The sequence below is a fragment of the Siniperca chuatsi genome, linkage group LG10, assembly GCF_020085105.1.
Source record: "Siniperca chuatsi isolate FFG_IHB_CAS linkage group LG10, ASM2008510v1, whole genome shotgun sequence".
NCBI lineage: Eukaryota > Metazoa > Chordata > Actinopteri > Centrarchiformes > Sinipercidae > Siniperca > Siniperca chuatsi.
Window position 1 is genome coordinate 10,333,996 of NC_058051.1, and position 18,524 is coordinate 10,352,519.

An 18,524-nucleotide genomic window follows, 5' to 3' on the forward strand; every position below is an offset into this window, starting at 1 on the left:
TGCCTTTTGTATAATATATGTATATACCTGTATATATTTTATTCATTTTTTTATTCTATTCTAATTTTAAATATTTGTATAAATGTTCTGCGTGTGTAGCATACAGTTCATTGTGCAACCCTTTGTTGTAAATGACAAATAAATGAACTTTGAACCCTTGAACAGCAGTGAAGATGGCCAGCCACCCACTCAACCAGGTAGTCAGGCAACAAAAGTATAGATTGTGATAGTCAACTTATAACTCAACTCCGTGCTAAATGTAAAGTTATATATGTACATACAGTATTTATAGTTGGTCTGAGGCTGCACTGATAAGAAGCTCTGGATGTCAGTAGCAGAGAAAAATACAGACATGTAGAGAATATGGCACTGTGAGTGGTTTTAACACCACAAGGGGGAAAAAACTGTACACGAGCTGGAATAGTATAAACAAAGTTATTTCTGTTTTTTCATGTCTTTCTTTTCATGACCTTAAACCTAACACATACGTGTATATATATACTGTAAATGCAATCTTACTGGCTCGATAAAACTGACTTTGGCATGGAGAGATGGACACGTAATCAGTTCCTCCAGTCCATCCAATTTCAGGGCAGATTGCCGAACGTGACGCTGTTGCCTTCAGTTGATCAGGCCAACAACCCTCAAGGCATTCCTTCTGTGTGAGTCAACAGCTGACAACCCACATTACACAAAGGGTCACAGAGGGTTTGAATGTGTGTTTGTGGCTTTTTGTTGCATATTCATTCTTTAGTCATTCTCACTACTTCTGTTGTTTCCATTTTCTTTCTTTCCTTTTCAGCACTGGTATTCTCTACCAAAGGACAGAAATGTATAATTTCTTAACTCTTTTCCCTTGTTTGATTTGTATAATTCTTTTTTTCCTGCCAGGAGCCACATTCTTGTACTGTATGTTTAGAAACTGACACCCAGCCCCCTTCACAGAGGGGTACATTTCCATTAACCAAAGGCTTCACCTGGTGAGAATCATTTAGTGGTGATCCATGTTCCAGTCAGTGTGTGGTATTTGGAGATAAGGGGGAACGTGGTCTCTAATCTAATCTGAACATCTCAGCTCCCGCACCTGGCTCTGTGGTAATGACTACATCAGGGAATGATTATTGGACATCCAGAATAGTTTCCTAAAAGCACCACTATTTGTCAATAATCGCTTTTGAAGAGTTAGTGTCACATTTTCTAGATTCATGCAAATTTAGACTTGTAGGGCATAAAAAAAAGCAGCTCGAGTTTTCTGTTGTTTTCTGGGCCAACATGCATGCACAGATCATGTGTCTTATTTCCTTCACTATTAATGATCTTTGTTAGAGTTGAGGTCAGAGTTTTCATTTTAAAGTGATGTGAACTAAAACAATAGTAAAGTTCCTGCATTTTCTTCAGTAAACTTTGCAGTTTGTGTGGTATGTAGAGATAAGTGAGGAAGATCACTTATCGTATCGATTCATCTCTGCTTCACCATCCTGGTCTCTGAGGGAATAACTGACTCAGGGAAATAGATTAGTCATGTAGCTGCCTTTTGACACTAAGCCTTGACATGAAAGAAGTAGAATAATCCCCATTTTTGGAGTGTTTTTTATACACTGATTAAATGTATATGCACACAAACAATGCAGTTTAATGTGTTGTTTTGATTACATCAGTTCCATTAGGCTATTAGTCAATTTCTGAGAAATTAGTCCACTGGTGAAGTCATCCATTTTCTGATTAGAAATAATAATAATAATAATAAAATCTTTTCATGGGTGATTATCTTATGTTATCTACCCAGGATGAACTAATCCATTTTAAAAAACACACACGACTGAAGCTTGTCTCAAGTCTGCATTACAGAGGTAGAAAGTTTTTTTGGAACAGCGTAATTTTTTTCTTATTTGGCAGTGATGCACATGACAAAGAGCCTACATACAATATGAAGAAAAAAATATGTAAAGTATAGTGAACTGGCCTGTGGGCTGGCTGATGTCAGAAAAATACATGAGGCATGTCATATGTAAGCTTCTGTGTGGGCAAATTGTCAAACCAAAACAAATTAGCCAACATTTTTGCTTCCTGGCCAGAGGGCTGTTCTTTTAACATAACAGGCACTAATTCTTCTTAGGTCCTGTCAGTTCAATAGGTGCTCTCTAATGTTGTCTTTAACCAAGTTTAAATAGCATCCTAACCATGGAGTCTTCAGTACCGCCACACTCAGCAATGGTTTACTGCTGTAACAAAACAATTGCCGCAACTGGAAGTGGTGTAATCACACAAATAATAATATTGAAAAAGCAAATCTTATGATTATGGTTTATATTTACAAGAAATTTAACCAGGGGTGTGCTAATTCAGTCAACAAGGAAATCAACTGATTGTTTTATTCAAAGTAAAGACAATAGTTGCATTATTGTCCACATCTAACTTTAGCTAAAGACTCTGTAGTAACATTCAAACGGTAGATTAATTAGTCATGTTGCCACAATCACTGCTGCTCTGACAGCTTAGCTCATCATCAGGACTCAGCGGTGCTGTCAGTTCTCCTCCCTGAAGGTGCCTCACAAGAGGTATTAAAATCTTCCTCTTCTCCTCCTGCCTTTTTTCTGCCTCGCTTCCTCATAAAGCACCTGCCAGTGTCAAAAACTTTTTATCAGGAATTTAGAGTGAGCAAAAAAAAGTTTTTAAATCTCTTTCTCTCAGTCTTTGTTTTCTTTATCTCTTTCACTCTCTGTAGTTGTACTGGCCAGCCAGTCCAGACCGTGTCCAAGAATGTCTTATGGCTGGGAAGGATCCAGAGGTGATTCAACACACACACACACACACACACACACACACACACACACACACACTAGAGATTGCATAAGCAAAGCAACATGTACCACAGTAACTACTCTGTGTCAGTTTTAAAGTCACACAGGGAAGGAAGTACATTTACAGAATTCTACACAGATATGGATCAGTGGCTTACAGGTCAGGTCATATCAGCTTTTGTTATCCTTTCTTCACTGCCTGCTGCAATGTTATACAACCACACAAGAAACTGTCTAAAGAGTTCTGCAACAATAAAGCAAGACAGTTGCATAATAGATTGTAATCCAGAGCAGAACTAAAGTTGAATGATCTGATCCATTTGGGAACAATAAACAAACAAGAGAGCTCTGATGCTGGCAACGATATCAAGATTCAGGTTAGCTAGATTTATTCAGCCAACAAAATGACATGTACAGGACAAAATGGATAGACTAGGATCACTAGACTAAACAGGAAACATATCTTAGTTGAGTGTAGCTGTCTTTTGAGTGTAAAAAGTTGTGTGCAAAGTTTAACTTACATTTTTTACTTTCGCAACAGATCCTAATGAGAAACATGCAGTTCATGTTTTTGATTTTATTTCAATAAAATTCAACTTGGGTCCTTTTATCATTACTTTTCCAGTGTTGTTACCTGATGATAGAAATTCAACCAATTAACATAAAATAACCCCTACCTTAAATATGTAATAAAACAATATTACAAAATACTCTGCATCCTCCATTATTTCTCACTTTGTGGTCCCTGTCTCTGGCTTTCTCTGGGTGTGTGTGTGTGTCTCCCTCTATCTCTCTTTCTGTCCAGTTGGAGTGTGCTAACTTCATACGAGTTCTGCAGCCTTTTAATCAGACTCACCTGTACGTTTGTGGCACTGGGGCCTTCAACCCCCGATGTGCTTTCATAGCTACCAGAGTCTTCCAACAGGTATTACTGCAAGAACACACTGCCTGTCACAATGACTGGAATGGGAATCACTGCTTACTTAACCTGTGAAAGATTTAATTTTAGCTCTGCTTTACATTCACACATGTAAACAAACTCATACCATCTTGGAGGTTGCCATATTATTCACTGTTGTGCAATATTAAAGAAACCAGCATAATTATACACAAGCATTTATTTAAAGATAATAGAAGCAAAAACACACAATGTGAAGTCTAACTCTAAATACACTAAACTACAGAACAAAGGGTGTGTGTGTGTGTGTGTGTGTGTGTGTGTGTGTGTGTCCAAAATGGCTACTTGGATCCAAAATGGTGGCTATTGCTAAGGCCGCATGTTGTCAGACAAAGAAAGTTAATTCAAAATGGTGGCAGGGCCATCTTTAAAAATAAATAAGAGTGTGGCTATGTTAAAAGTTATATTGGATTGGATGTGTGAACTGTGTAGGATAAATGCTGCCAGGATAAAAGAGAGTTAGCATGCAAAGACTCTGTGTGAAGCATAACATCAACTAACATAAACTTAGCATGTGGCTACCAAAAGAACCTAGCAGTGAAAACACATCACAATAAAGCTCAATGAACCAAATCAATACATATACATGCACAAAAATAACATAGTCCTGTGCTTAGCCGTGTACTCTGCTATGCTATGCCCAGTTATATGTTCAGTGGTTATGTTACTAGTCCGTTAAGGAAGAAAGGTTGCTTTGAAGTTGCTGTTATTATGTGGCAGTTCCGTTGGAGCCAGGCAGGGAAGAATGTTGGTTCCTATTGAAGAAAAGTCCTTGCTGTGCAATCTGTTTGTGCAGATGGAGGAACTGGACGCTCTGTCTGTTGTTCTCCTTGCAGTTAGCAGTTAGTAAATCACCTAGAGTTGAAGCTTAACAGCCAGAGGACATCAGAGGGAAAACCATAAAATACTTTCTTCATATAGGCTAATATGATCCTGTTTCACCTAAATCAGTAAATTTAGTAAAGTTATAAACTTGTGTTTTTGTACAGTAATCAGTGATCTAGTTTTTTTTAATCTCCCCTAGCACACCTCCAAATATAATATTAGTGCAGGATTTCCCAGTGGATGTAATTTTTTTGTTAACATGTAACTGGCCTTTCCTCCCCATCCCATCCAAACAGCTGTCGCTCATTAGCTAGCTAGCCAGAAAGCTAATATCAAGCTTTTTCAGACGTATGATCTTACAATATATAAATAAAATGATGAAATACAAAAAAAGTTGACTGCAGAACAGACTTTTTTAAAAACTGAAGCGGCGCTGTTCATGCCACCCTCTCTTGTGTGTGTGTTTTTTTATTTGACATTTTATGTCATATATAATGTAAAGTATATCAGTTATGGGTGTCTGTGTAGGTGTGTGTGTGTGTGTGTGCATGTATGTGAGGTGCCAGTTGTGTGTGTTGGTATGTGCATTCCTATTTTTTTTAGGTTGCATGCATGCCTTTCAGTAGTGTGTACGTGTGTGTGCGTGTGTGTCAGCGAACAGCTAATCCCATGAAAGGCTGTTAAGATCAGAGAGGTTCAGATGTGGTGCTTAGAGGAGCTGGTGCTGACTGGTTTAAGACTTGACTATAATCCCTCAATTTAGCCCGGTCACCCTCAATTAGCCGCTCACTCTTTGTGTGTATATGTGTGTGGCAGGCTAGATCAGCTACCTGGAAAAGTCTTTCTGCTTATTTAACAGAATTAGTGGATGAATAAAATTATTTATAAATTAAAGAATGAATTAAGGAGTCAGAGCCTGTCAGTCTGCCCAAACAACTTGTTCTCTCTTGTCTGTCTTCTTCTGTCCAGCTTATTTTATCCTTCTCTGAGTGACCTCTGTCTGTTTTCTTCGGTAGTCAGAGCACCAGACTCTCTCCTACAGCCAGACAGAGTGTGGGAAGGGGAAATGTCCCTACGATCCGTTCCAGAAAACAGCCTCAGCTGTCGTTGGTAAGTTGATCATCTGTTTCCTGAAACCACAACTCAAATAAGCTATGAATTATAACTTATTATAGGAACAGTGTTGAGTTAAAACTCAGAAGATAAACTACTCAAATAACAGAAAAAAAAAAATCATCTTTAAAATAGAACCATCTGAAGGTAGCCAAGAAAACAATGCCAAAAGGAACTTAGGTTTCACTATCAGTTTTCATTTCCGGCGGAGCTGTTGCATCAGCGCATCGCTGAGGAGAGAGAGAATGGCCTAATCCCAATTTCCACCCTAAACCCTGAACCATCACAAACTTAGTTGACGTCAACTGGTAAGGGCTTGAGTGTGAGCGGCTGCAAGGGCCTGAAATGGTGACATATCACGTTGCCTTGACGACACCAAAACATATTACATAATTGTGGGTTTGGGACTTTTTATTTGAAGTTTTTTACTTTCTTCACGGCCAAGGCACATAAGGGACTTAATAATCAGTTTACTTGTTTTTATCAAAACAGCATCATAAACTTACATGTAAACTTAATTTTTCTTGTAGTTGCTACTTCCATGTTCGTTTACCTTTTTTTTTCCTTCACCTGGTAGCCCTGTGTTTAACGTCGCAACACTATGAAATGTGGGTTATTTCCCTCAGGCAAAGTCTGCAGAGATGCAGACCTCCAGAAAGTGTCAAAAAAGTCTGCGAGAGAGCCCTCATGCACTTAACGATTTGACAGTGGGACAGCCCTGAGCCCTCACGGACTTACCGGGAACAAGCATCAAAATCCGTGAGTCTGTGAGTGTGGCGATTGGGATTGGGCCAATGGATCATAGGCATTGACTGTATATAAAGATGGTTGACAAGACAGTCCCAAAACATCTTGATCGGGCCCTGGTGGCTGGCTGCAGTATAGGTCATAAACCCTGCTCCCTTCATGTTAGCGAATGGGACATGGGCCAAACTACACATCAAATACATTTTTCCCAAGGATGGTTTTCTGTCATTTTAGGTAGTTCTTATCACGCTGATGTATGTTCAAGCCTAGCAGCTTGGGAGAAAAGGAAATCTAGAAGGGAGAGTGAAGGACCTAAATGCAGTCAATAAAAAGCTTGAAGCGAGGAGAGTACAGTTTGTCATAGCACAAAAAATTGCACAGGAGGAGAGAAATCTGTGGCAGCTTCAATGGCAGCAGCAGTAAACCTGGCGACCACACCAGTAGCACAGACCATGCCCATTGTGAGAATAAACCCAACTAGTCTGCCCAAATTTCATGGTTGCAGAAGAGATTTCCACCGATGGAAGAGAGACTGGGAGAGCTTGCAAAAGCAGGAAGAACTGACCGGTTCAGTGCAAGTAAAGAAGATACAACTTTTGGGCAGCATGAATGAAGAAATCTCCAGAGACCTCCATCTGTCTACATACAACACTGCTGAAGACATGCTCAGAGTGCAAGAAAACATATGGAAATAAGTCTACAATCGCCTTGAAGATAATTGAATAATTGGAGAAAAGTCCTGTCTTAAAGACAAATCAGCCAAGATAGGTTATCAACTTAATCCAGACTGTGGAGAAAGCCCTGGCAGATCTCACAGAGCTTGGAAACACGGGTGCCATCAAGAATCCACTGGGAACTAGGTCCATAGAGAGCAAGCTACCTGACACTGTAAAGAAGGACTGGCTTGTCTTCATGGTTAACCCTAGCAATAATGTCACACCAGACAACCATTTCTCCTTAAGTTCCTGAAAATGCATGACAAAATCCTGGAACAACTGGAGCAGCTTGGAGTAACTGAGAAGCCAGAGAAACCAGAAAGAAAATATGCTTCCACATGTTCCACAAGGAAAGATAGAGGATGTATTGCCTTGGCGAATCAATGAACTGGAGCTGGTTGAAAAGTTGAATGCTGTAAAGAAGTTGGGAGCTGTAAAAGGGGCTTCTGATGTCATGAAGAAGATAGTGAATGTAGAGACAACTACCGGTGCAGAAAGAGACTGCAGGAAGGGAAGCTCCTCAGATTACCATTTCTTTCTCTGTCCAAAGGGAGAATCCAGGTGGGGCGAGGAAGATAAAGGTGGAAAAGACAGTAGGAAAAGACATAAGCTTACAGAGGAGCAGGAGAAATTTATAGCTGAACTCTCCCCGAAATGGCAGGAAAATGCATGAACTGCAATAACAAACTGTGTTGGAAAGTTTGGAAAGTGGACAGCTTGGACTGATAGAGGAAAATAGATTGGAAGAGCTACCAGGTATTATGATGCTACTAGAAGTCACTGTCAATGCAGGGCAGAAAATTGTAACCCTGATAGACTTAGCATCAGACACCAACTACATCACCCACAGAGCTGCCAAAACACACCAGCAAGTCTACCTATGAATGGCTGAAGAATAACAAAATGAAGACTTTGGAGTGGCTGGTGTGTTTTGGATCGTTGTCCTGCTGCAGAACCCAAGTTCGCTTCAGCTTGAGGTCACGAACAGATGGCCAGACATTCTCCTTCAGGAGTTTTTGGAAGACAGCAGAGTTCATGGTTCCATTTATCACAGCAAGTCTTCCAGGTCCTGAAGCTGCAAAACAGCCCCAGACCATCACACTACCACCACCATATTTTACTGTTGGTATGATGTTCTTTTTCTGAACTGCGGTGTTACTTTTACGCCAGATGTAATGGGACACACACCTTCCAAAAAGTTCAACTTTTGTCTCGTCAGTCCACAGAGTATTTTCCCAAAAGTCTTGGGGATCATCAAGATGTTTTCTGGCAAAAATGAGACGAGCCTTAATGTTCTTTTTGCTCAGCAGTGGTTTTCGTCTTGGAACTCTGCCATGCAGGCCATTATTGCCCAGTCTCTTTCTTATGGTGGAGTTATGAACACTGACCTTAACTGAGGCAAGTGAGGCCTGCAGTTCTTTGGATGTTAGATCTCAATTACTGTCTTTCTCATTTTTTCCTGAATTTCTTTGGATCGCGGTCATGATGTCTAGCTTTTGAAGATCTCTTGGTCTACTTCACTTTGTCAGGCAGGTCCTATGTAAAATGATGAGAACAGGTGTGGCAGTAATCAGGCCTGGGTGTGGCTAGAGAAATTGAACTCAGGTGTGATAAACCACAGTTAAATTATGTTTTAACAGGGGGAACAATCACTTTTTCACACAGGGCCATGTAGATTTGGATTTTGTTTTCCCTTAATAATGACAACCTTCATTTAAAAACTGCATTTTGTGTTTCCTTGTGTTATCTTTGACTAATATTTAAATTTGTTTGATGTTTGATTTGTTTGAAATAAGAAATCAGGAAGGGGGCAAACACTTTTGCACACCACTGTAGGTTCTGTTCAAGGTTTCTGCCTGTTAAAGGGAAGTTTATCCTTGCCACTGTCACCAAGTGCTTGCTCATGGTTGGGTCTCTAAATAATATTATAAAGAGTACCGTCTAGACAGCCGCAGTGAAGTATGAAGAGATCATTGATGCATGATAGATTTGGTTGCTGAACAGTTGCTGGCAGAGTTTCTGGATTGGTACAGTATTGGAGCAGCCTGTGAACCAATGTGTGGAGGATGTTGTGGAGGATGTCACTGTGGTAACTGTCAACCAGGAGGGAAGGAAATCACACTAATTGGGGAGAAAGAGCTTGAAATTATAAAGCAATGGCTCACCTATGTAAAAGCGGATGACCACAGTAATGCTCCACACTGGGACACAAAATATCCTTGGATTGAAGACCCAACCTCTCTTCCCAATAACAGGAGTGGCGTGGAGGTCACACTTAATGACAGAAAAACAGTCCCTGAGAGTGGCAGGCCGCCTACACAGCTCAGGTACATGAAATAGTGGAAAGAGGAGCAGCAAGGAAACTCAACAAGGAGAAGTTTAAGGGAGTGAGTATGAACGATCTCCTGCTGAAAGGGCCTAATGTCCTTAATCCAATCAGGAGAGGAATGTATGCAGTTCAGGAAGATGTACAGTTCTGTGTGGTTGGTGGACTGGGAGATGCACCTCCACAGATTCCTCTGGAGAGACACTCAAGATGATGAAATCGGCGAGTAAGCTATTACCAGAGTCCACATTGGCAATCGACCAGCAGGTTGCATAGCACAGCTGGCAAGGTTACCAATGTCTACCCACTTAGAGAAGGAGCATAGAGTTCTAGAGGAAGATAGCTACATGGATGATATCCTGCCATCCCACAATGACCCAAGAGCACAAAGTTAGTTGAGGAAATTCTGAAAACTGGTGGATTTTTCCTCAAAACCATGGGTACGATCAGGGCAAATGAGGGAAGAAGACAATAAGGCCCTGGGAGTCAGATACGTGGTGGAAGAGCTTCATGTGATGACCTCAATCAACTTCTCAAGGAAGAGGAAGAAAATGAGAGTAGGCCAAGAACTACTTAGAGAAGAAGTGAGAAAAAAAGACTCCTGACTCTTTAACCAGGAGAAAACTACTAAGCCAAGTAGCTGGCCTCTATGACAAAAATTGGCCTAATCACACCTACTAAGCAGAAAGGGGCCATACTCATCAGGAAAGCATTCCAGGAGGCCAGAAGCAGCAGATATCTTGAACCATTGTGAGACTTTGTTGGAATAAACCTAAAATTCAGATTGTCAAAAACGTTCTGTTCAATTCTGTCTTACTGAAGAATACCTAAACCTTTTGTTATTCTGTGTAGATGGAGAGCTGTATTCTGGGATCACCTCAGACTTCATGAGCCGGGACTCTGCCTTCTTCCGTAGTCTCGGCAGCCGTCATGTCATCCGCACCGAGCAGTATGACTCCACCTGGCTGCAGGGTAAGTGCAACTATATGGGTAGAATACTAACTGTATGGTTAGACAGGCTGTAAGTATGCTTGGACCGATTCTATTCACCTTATATGCTTCCTTTAGGCAATATTATTAGGAAACACTCCATAAAACTTTCATTGTTATGTAGATGATACCCAATTATATCTATCGAGCCAAAAGAAACTAACCAGTTAGCTAAACTTCAAGCATGCCTTAAGGACATAAAAACCTGGATGACCTGCAATTTTCTGACGTTAAACTCTGACAAAACTGAAGTTATTGTACTTGGCCCCAAACAATTCAATTCAATTCAATTTTATTTATATAGCGCCAATTCATAACAGAAGTTATCTTATTGCACTTTTCCTGTAGAGCAGGTCTAGACCGTACTCTTTATAATATTAATTACAGAGACCCAACAAATCCCACCATGAGTAAGCATTTGGCGACAGTGGCAAGGAAAAACTTCCTTTAAGAGGCAGAAACCTTGGACAGAACCAGACTCAATAGTGGGCTGCCATGTTAGGTTTTGAGAGAGAGAGAGAGAGAGAGAGAGAGAGAGAGAGAGAGAGACAGGGGAGGGGTTTGGGGGAGAGGGGGTGGGGTTAGAGGGAGGCACAATGTAAAGACCATGTAGAATTATTATTATTTTTTTAAATAATAGAATAGTACTCCACCTCCGAGACACGTGAAATAAAGATATAGTTGCTCTAGATGGCATTGCCCTGGCCTCCAGCACCACCATAAGGAACCTTGGAGTTATCTTTGATCAGGATTTATCCTTTAACTCCCACATGAAACAAACTTCAAGGACTGCCTTCTTTCACCTATATAACAAAAATTAGGCACATCCTGTCTCAAAATTATGCTGAAAAACTAGTCCATGCATTTGTTACTTCTAGGCTGGAATATTGCATTTCCTTATTATCAGGCTGTCCGAATAAGTCCCTTAAGACTCTCCAGTTGATCCAGAATGCTGCAGCACGTGTACTGACAAGAACTAGTAAAAGAGATCATATTTCTCCAATATTAGCTTCTCTGTACTGGCTTCCTGTAAAATCCAGAATAGAATTTAAAATTCTTCTCCTCACCTACAAAGCTCTTAATGGTCAGGCACCATCATATCTTAAAGATCTCATAATACCATATTATCCGATTAGAACACTGCACTAGAATGCCAGAATGCAGGGTTACTTGTGGTTCCTAGAGTCTCCAAAAGTAGAATGGGAGCCAGAGCCAGTTTGGGTTTGGGAGGCAGACAACATCTCCACATTTAAGAGTAAAGACTTTCCTCTTTGATAAAGCTTATAGTTAGGGCTGGCTTGGGTGAGTCCTGAACCATCCATTAGTTATGCTGCTATAGGCCTAAACTGCTGGGAGACTTCCCATGATGCACCTCTTTCCTCTCTCCTCCTCTCCCTCTCCCTCTGTATGCATTTTTATCCCATTACTGCATATTACTAACTCGACATCATCCCTCTCCCATAGTTTTGTGCTTTCTTGTCTCTCTCCTCTTTCCTTCTGTCGCTTTCAGCAGGTATTTCTACCCGCAGAGACTGGATCTGTTGTTGTGGGCCACCTGCTGCCCCCCGTGTTCCTACTCGACAACTGCTACTACAGTTGTTGTTATTGGCTTTATTACTATTATTGTCATTATTATTCCTATGACTATCATTCCTATTATTATTACTTAATTACTATTAATATTATCACTACCAATAAATTATTGGTATTTTAAAAATTCTAGGTGGAATTTGCATTGTGCTTCCCTCTCCCCCACCCCCAAAACCTCTCTCTCTCTCTCTCTCTCTCAAAACCTAACACGGCAGCAGCGGATGGCCGCCCACCATTGAGTGTGGTTCTGCCCAAGGTTTCTGCCTATTAAAAGGAAGTTTTTCTTGCCACTGTTGCCAAGTGCTTGCTCATGGTGGGATTTGTTGGGTTTCTGTAAATAATATTATAAAGAGTACGCTCTAGACCTGCTCTATATGAAAAGTGCAATGAGATAACTTCTATGAATTGGCGCTATATAAATAAAATTGAATTGAATTGAATGGAAGTGCCCCTCACATACAGTTAGTATGCTACCCAGGATTTCTCTTGATTGCCTTCTTTGTAACATGTTCATGGTCGCCCATCTCTTGAGTGAGTTATAAGTAAAACATGTGGCACACTGCTAAAAGCTAACATGCTAACAGTTCAGTTTCCACTAGCTCTTTGCAAGTAAAAACAATCAAATTATCCAATAATATATCATCAGTAACATTTGAATTCTTTATCAAACAGCTACTCCTTCAATACATATCTATGCTACAAAGAGTACGGTCTAGACCTGCTCTATATGAAAAGTGCAATGAGAGACTTCTGTTATGAATTTGAATTGAATTGCATCTATTTCTCAATTGTCTCTTTTGTGTCAAGTCATTAAATAGATATAAAGGAAGACATTTAACAACCATCTTTCTCTTTACTTCTTGCTTTGTAAACTGAATATTCTGAACTGAACTGAATGTCTTTTGCTCTAAATCAACATCTGTAAACCCATCTTCTGCATGCCCAGTTGGTGTTTTATCAGGCCAGCGTGTTGATGTCTGCTGCTGATAACAACAAGATACATGTTCACTCTCTCTGCTGTTTGTAAACTCAGTTGTACCTCTATTGTACCTTTGCTCTATCTCTATTCCTTGTACACTCTTACATGCATATTACATACATATCAACAGAGGTGGATTGCGTTACAGTTGATATATAATTTATCTGTCTTTCTCTCTCTCTGTCTCTCTCTCTCCAGATGCCCAGTTTGTGCGGGTAGCGCCGCTGTCTGAAACTGATAACCCAGATGATGATAAGATCTATGTGTTCTTCTCTGAACGTGCTCAGGAGGCAGAGGGGGCTGCTGGGAAGGTGCTCTACTCCAGAGTGGCATGTGTGTGCAAGGTATGGAGTGTGTTTCTTAGAGAAAGAGACCAGAGACCAGGTTTGTGTGTTTGTGTGCTCGTATCAGATTCTGTCTGCATGTAGTTTACGTAAATACGTGTTTGCCTGAACAGGTAGAGTATGTACGTGCTGAGGTGTGTGTTTACGTAAAAAGTAACTTTGTGTGATTGGATGTTCCTGCCGGCTCGTATAGATATGCCTTTTGAAGTCTGTGTATAGAGGACTGTTTATGTTTGTCACTGTCACTGTGTCTTCACTGTGTCTTCTGCTCCACTGTGATACACTGTGAATGTTTGTACTGTATGCCTCTTTAAATGGATATGTGTAAACATGCATGATCGTGTTTAATTCAATTTTATTTATATAGCGCCAATTCATAACAGAAGTTATCTCATTGCACTTTTCCTATGGAGCAGGTCTAGACCGTACTCTTTATAATCTTATTTACAGAGAAACAACAAATCCCACCATGAGCAAGCATTTGGCAAGAGTGGCAAGAAAAAACTTCCTTTAAGAGGCAGAAACCTTGGACAGAACCAGACTCAATGGTGGGCGGCCATCTGCCACTGCCGCGTTACGTTTTAAGAGAGAGAGAGAGAGAGAGAGAGAGAGAGAGAGAGAGAGAGCGAGAGAGAGAGAGAGAGAGAGAGGTTTTGAGGGGGGGGAATTTTTTTTTTTTTGCAAATACCACCTAGAATTTTTAAAATAGTAGAAATGTACTTGTAGTGTTAATATTAATAAATTAATGATAATAGCAATGACAGCTATAGGAATAATAATGTCAGTATTAGTAACAGAGCCAATAACAAGAACTGTAGCAAGTGTCCCACAACCACAGATCCAGTCTCTGGAGCTGCGGAGGCGGAAATACCTGCTGAAAGCAACAGAAGGAGAGAGGAGAGAAACAAGAAAGCACAGAACTATGTGAGAGAGAAGATGTTGAGTTAGTTACATGCAGTAATGGGATAAAAATGCATACAGATTGAGGGAGAGAAGGAGAGAGGAAAGAGGTGCATCATGGGAAGTCTCAGCCTACTCTTAAATGTGGAGATGTTGTCTGCCTCCCAAACCCAAATTGGGATGTGATTCCACAAGAGAGGAGCTTGCTAACTGAAAGCTCTGGCTCCCATTCTACTTTTGGAGACTCTAGGAACCACAAGTAACCCTGCATCCTTGGAGCACAGTGTTCTAGTCAGGTAATAAGGTATTATGAGATCTTTAAGTTACGATGGTGCCTGACCATTAAGAGCTTTGTAGGTGAGGAGAAGGATTTTAAATTCTATTCTGGATTTTACAGGAAACCAGTACAGAGAAGCTAATATTGGAGAAATATGATCTCTTTTCCTAGTTCTTGTCAGTACACCTGCCACAGCATTCTGGATCAACTGGAGAGTCAACTTGGGCAGCTTGATAATAAGGAATTGCAATAGTCCAACCTAGAAGTAACAAATGCATGCACTAGTTTTTCAGCATCATTTTGAGACAGGATGTGCCTGATTTTTGCAACATTGCGAAGCTGAAAGAAGGCAGACCTTGAAGTTTGTTTCATGTGGGAGTTAAAGGATAAATCCTGATCAAAGATAACTCTGAGGTTCCTTACGGTGGTGCTGGAGGCCAGGGCAATAGAGTAACTATATCTTTAGATAATGTGTCTTGGAGGTGTTTGGGGCCAAGTACAATAACTTCAGTTTTGTCTGAGTTTAACATTAGAACAATTAATCAATCAATTAATCAATTTAGTATCTTTATAATAGGCTTTATATTTTATATTCTTTATTTAAAAACCCCATTAGCTTCCACAGGGTGGCTAGTCATCCTGGGGTTCACATAAAATAGTTTTAGTAATAAAAATAAACCAGTGAAATTTATGTTTTTGCATTTTTTTTTTCTTTGAAGTAGGTTGTGTTTGTGAGGATAAGAGAGAACGATGAGTGATGATTGACCTAATATAGACTGATATTTATCCTTTTTTTTTTTTAACTTTTTCTGTAGAATGACATCGGAGGCCAGAGGAGTTTAGTCAATAAGTGGAGTACCTTCCAGAAGGCTCGTATGGTGTGTTCAGTCCCAGGACCAGACGGCCTACAGACACACTTTGACCAGCTGCGTAAGTATATGACAAACACATTACACGCACAATTAAAACTAATCACATCAGATGGTTGAGGCCTGCTTAACCACTGATTACATCAACAAGTGGAGCTCTGCCATGGAATGCTTCAAAAAAGAGGTAGTGAGTTTAGATACACAGCCAGTATGTGTGTCTTTGTGTTAATGAGTGTGATACATGAAGAGTTGGAACTTCTCGCTCAAACATTTTGGGGTGACGAAGGAGAGTTTGCAACTTAGAAGTGCTAAACCACAGCTTCAATGTGTGTGTCTGCATGCTCCACCGTTACCACAGTGATCAACAGCCCTGTCGATCACCTTGGGTTTGTCGCGCCTCAGCCTTGGTAACCACGGCAACTGGCTTCAACATTCGGTTGCATTATCAAGGATTCACACCAGTGTCCTCTGGGTTACTCTATGTGTGTCTGTGTGTGTGTGTGCTCAGGAGCAGGTCTATGTAGACATGAGTCTTTGATGTGTATTTTAAACGAATTAGGATGTTAGCCTAGTTCTCTGTGTTTGTCAGTCTGAACTCACATCTGCAGATTAAGTAGTCTTTTTCTGCATTCAACTGTGAACCAGTGCTGCACTCTTGGTGATTAGTATCTTCACACACACCAGTGGTGATGAACACATTACTGTTACTGTATGACAGTCAATCACCTGCCATCAGTGTTGTGTAGCATTTGAAAGGCCCTGCACAGCCACAGGTGTCTTCAGTTGCTGAGTGCTGGGAATTCAGCACCAACATTCCAGTACTAATAAAAATGACTGCTCATTATTCACCAGGGTTTGATTTAGCTGGGTCAGATGGAGTTAGCTGCTAAATTAAAGTGCCAAGCATGCAGTTCACATGCATCCTTAATTTACTAAAAAGTGCAGCAAAACTTCAGCACAGTGAGGGAGATATAAATCATTCACAGTCTGCACATTCCCAGGCAGTCTTGACAAGAGGTTGAGTCAGTCAAAAGAAGTGAAAACAACACCTCTGTGGGAGCACCATGCATGTGTACAATATCTAAAACTGAAAAAATACCAAATACACAAACTTATTAGACACGTTGTCAGTCTCTACACAGCATTTTATGTCACACAGCACTGATTTAAATTTGGTCAGAGATCTTTTGTATCACATTATGGTACAAAACATAAAGAGGGTGCTATTCTCTCCGAGCAAACCAGGGTCTATAGCTTTCAAATTTTCCCAACAACATGACTGCAGTTGTGAGCTGTAAAATTCTTATCAAGATGGCTCCACAGATGGTTAAGTCACTGTGTTGCTTTATTTATGTCAGTGTTGCTGCTGATGATCCAAACGTTCACGTTTACAAATGAAGATCATCTGAAGATCTCTATTCCTTTGGAACGCCAACATTCATTGACTCTAACTTTACAGACATTTTGATCAGTAGAACAGGCTGGGAGATACAGTGCAGGCAGAATATTCAGGATATAGTTTCTTTCTGCTGTCTCTCTGTAACAAAATTAAATAACATCTAAGAAGGATTTCTCCCTCTGTGCTGCTCTGTACTGCTACGACACCATTATTTCCATAATCTTAAGTAAAATGGAAGTTGGAATCTTTTGAACTTCCTTAAAGAATAGGTAGCAGAGGATGGTTTTGATCCATATCCCTCTGGGTTATGGGCCCATCACACTCCAGTCACCCCACAATCCCTGGTTTAGGAAACTACTGCCTTATCCATTAGGCCACTGGGGCTTCAGTAATGCAAATGATAGAAAGACAATCCAGACAAAGTAGAGTGGGACATAAACAGCATGCCTGTTCACAAATTATTTGTGCTTTGCTGGTGGACATATTTTGCTTTGTCTCTAGCTTGATCTTTTTTTAGGTTCAACCTGTGTCACTGTGTCACATTTAAAATGGGCTGAAAACAGGACAGACAGCAAATGCACTGGCAGCTTTATTTATACTACATTAGATATTTTGATGCGCACGCGTGGACCCTTTGTGCCATGGGCTGATTATGAAATTTGCATCACTCTGAACCTCTGAGCTATTCTGACATGGAAATTACAATTTAGACTTTATGGGAATTTTAAGATCCAGTTGTTTTTGGATCTTGACTTATGCAGTCACCTCAGATGGGACTTGAAAAGGGGACGTACCCTAACTTACCGACAAAGTTACATCTTTAACATCTGGCTAGAATGTGTTTCAAACCACCTCCCGAGGTGAGATTGAATAGTGAGACGCATGAAGTGGCTTAGTGTAAACGGGGTCATTGTCTCTGCTTTGATTTTCACCATTAATTTTCAAATACATGCTTGTGGGAAGTGCACTATTAAATTAAGTTTTTGAAATGTTATGGGGCTATCAGTCACCTCAGAATGAACCGGAACCCACAATCCCTGGTTTAGAAGGCCAGTGCCTTTTCAATAAGCATTTGAGACATGCAGATAGAGAACGCTGAAACAGAAGGAGAGTGTTTTGGAGACAGGAATGGTTTCTTTTCTCTGCTGTTTTTGTAAACAGAAGCCTCTCAGGATAAACGATGTGATTCCTCTGTTTGCAGAACACACACACAGAGGTACCATTTGTCTGAACATATACAGTAAGTTAACACACACAGTAAATCATACACTTTCTTTCATACAGTCAAACCCTTATGCTGACACTCATGCAACATTAAAAAACATTTAAATTCTCACACATAGCTAGCTTTTGAGTTGTTACACACACATACTCGAGCCTCAGCCTGTCTGTGTACACAAGACAGTTCTAACTTTCAGGAGCATAAACAAGTCTACCCAGCATGCCTGTGACCACTTTTTACACATCTGATAAGGGTCCATACAAATTTGTTTGCAAAAACACTTCAGCACACTCACACATGCGTACACACACGCACACACACAAAATCTATATACAGGAGATTAGCCCATCAGGTTAAGAATGCTGTCAGTGTTGTGTTTTTGCCATGCTCCACCCCACAGGAACAATACAAATCCCATAAACCCTTGACAGTCTGCGGGTCCTTCACAGCAGCAGAGCTGTGGATACA

At 40.5% G+C, this 18,524-nt stretch overlaps 1 protein-coding gene across 1 annotated transcript in view; it reads left to right on the forward strand.

The window, feature by feature from the left end:
- The window catches only part of sema3h (sema domain, immunoglobulin domain (Ig), short basic domain, secreted, (semaphorin) 3H), a 97,000-nt gene that overhangs the window by 50,355 nt on the left and 28,121 nt on the right, over positions 1 to 18,524 (forward strand). Inside the window, exons 5-10 of the mRNA XM_044212172.1 lie at positions 2,726 to 2,788; positions 3,607 to 3,726; positions 5,601 to 5,694; positions 10,339 to 10,458; positions 13,244 to 13,389; positions 15,382 to 15,496. Of these exons, the coding sequence (XP_044068107.1) occupies positions 2,726 to 2,788; positions 3,607 to 3,726; positions 5,601 to 5,694; positions 10,339 to 10,458; positions 13,244 to 13,389; positions 15,382 to 15,496 (658 nt within the window). The remainder of the gene's footprint in view (positions 1 to 2,725; positions 2,789 to 3,606; positions 3,727 to 5,600; positions 5,695 to 10,338; positions 10,459 to 13,243; positions 13,390 to 15,381; positions 15,497 to 18,524) is intronic.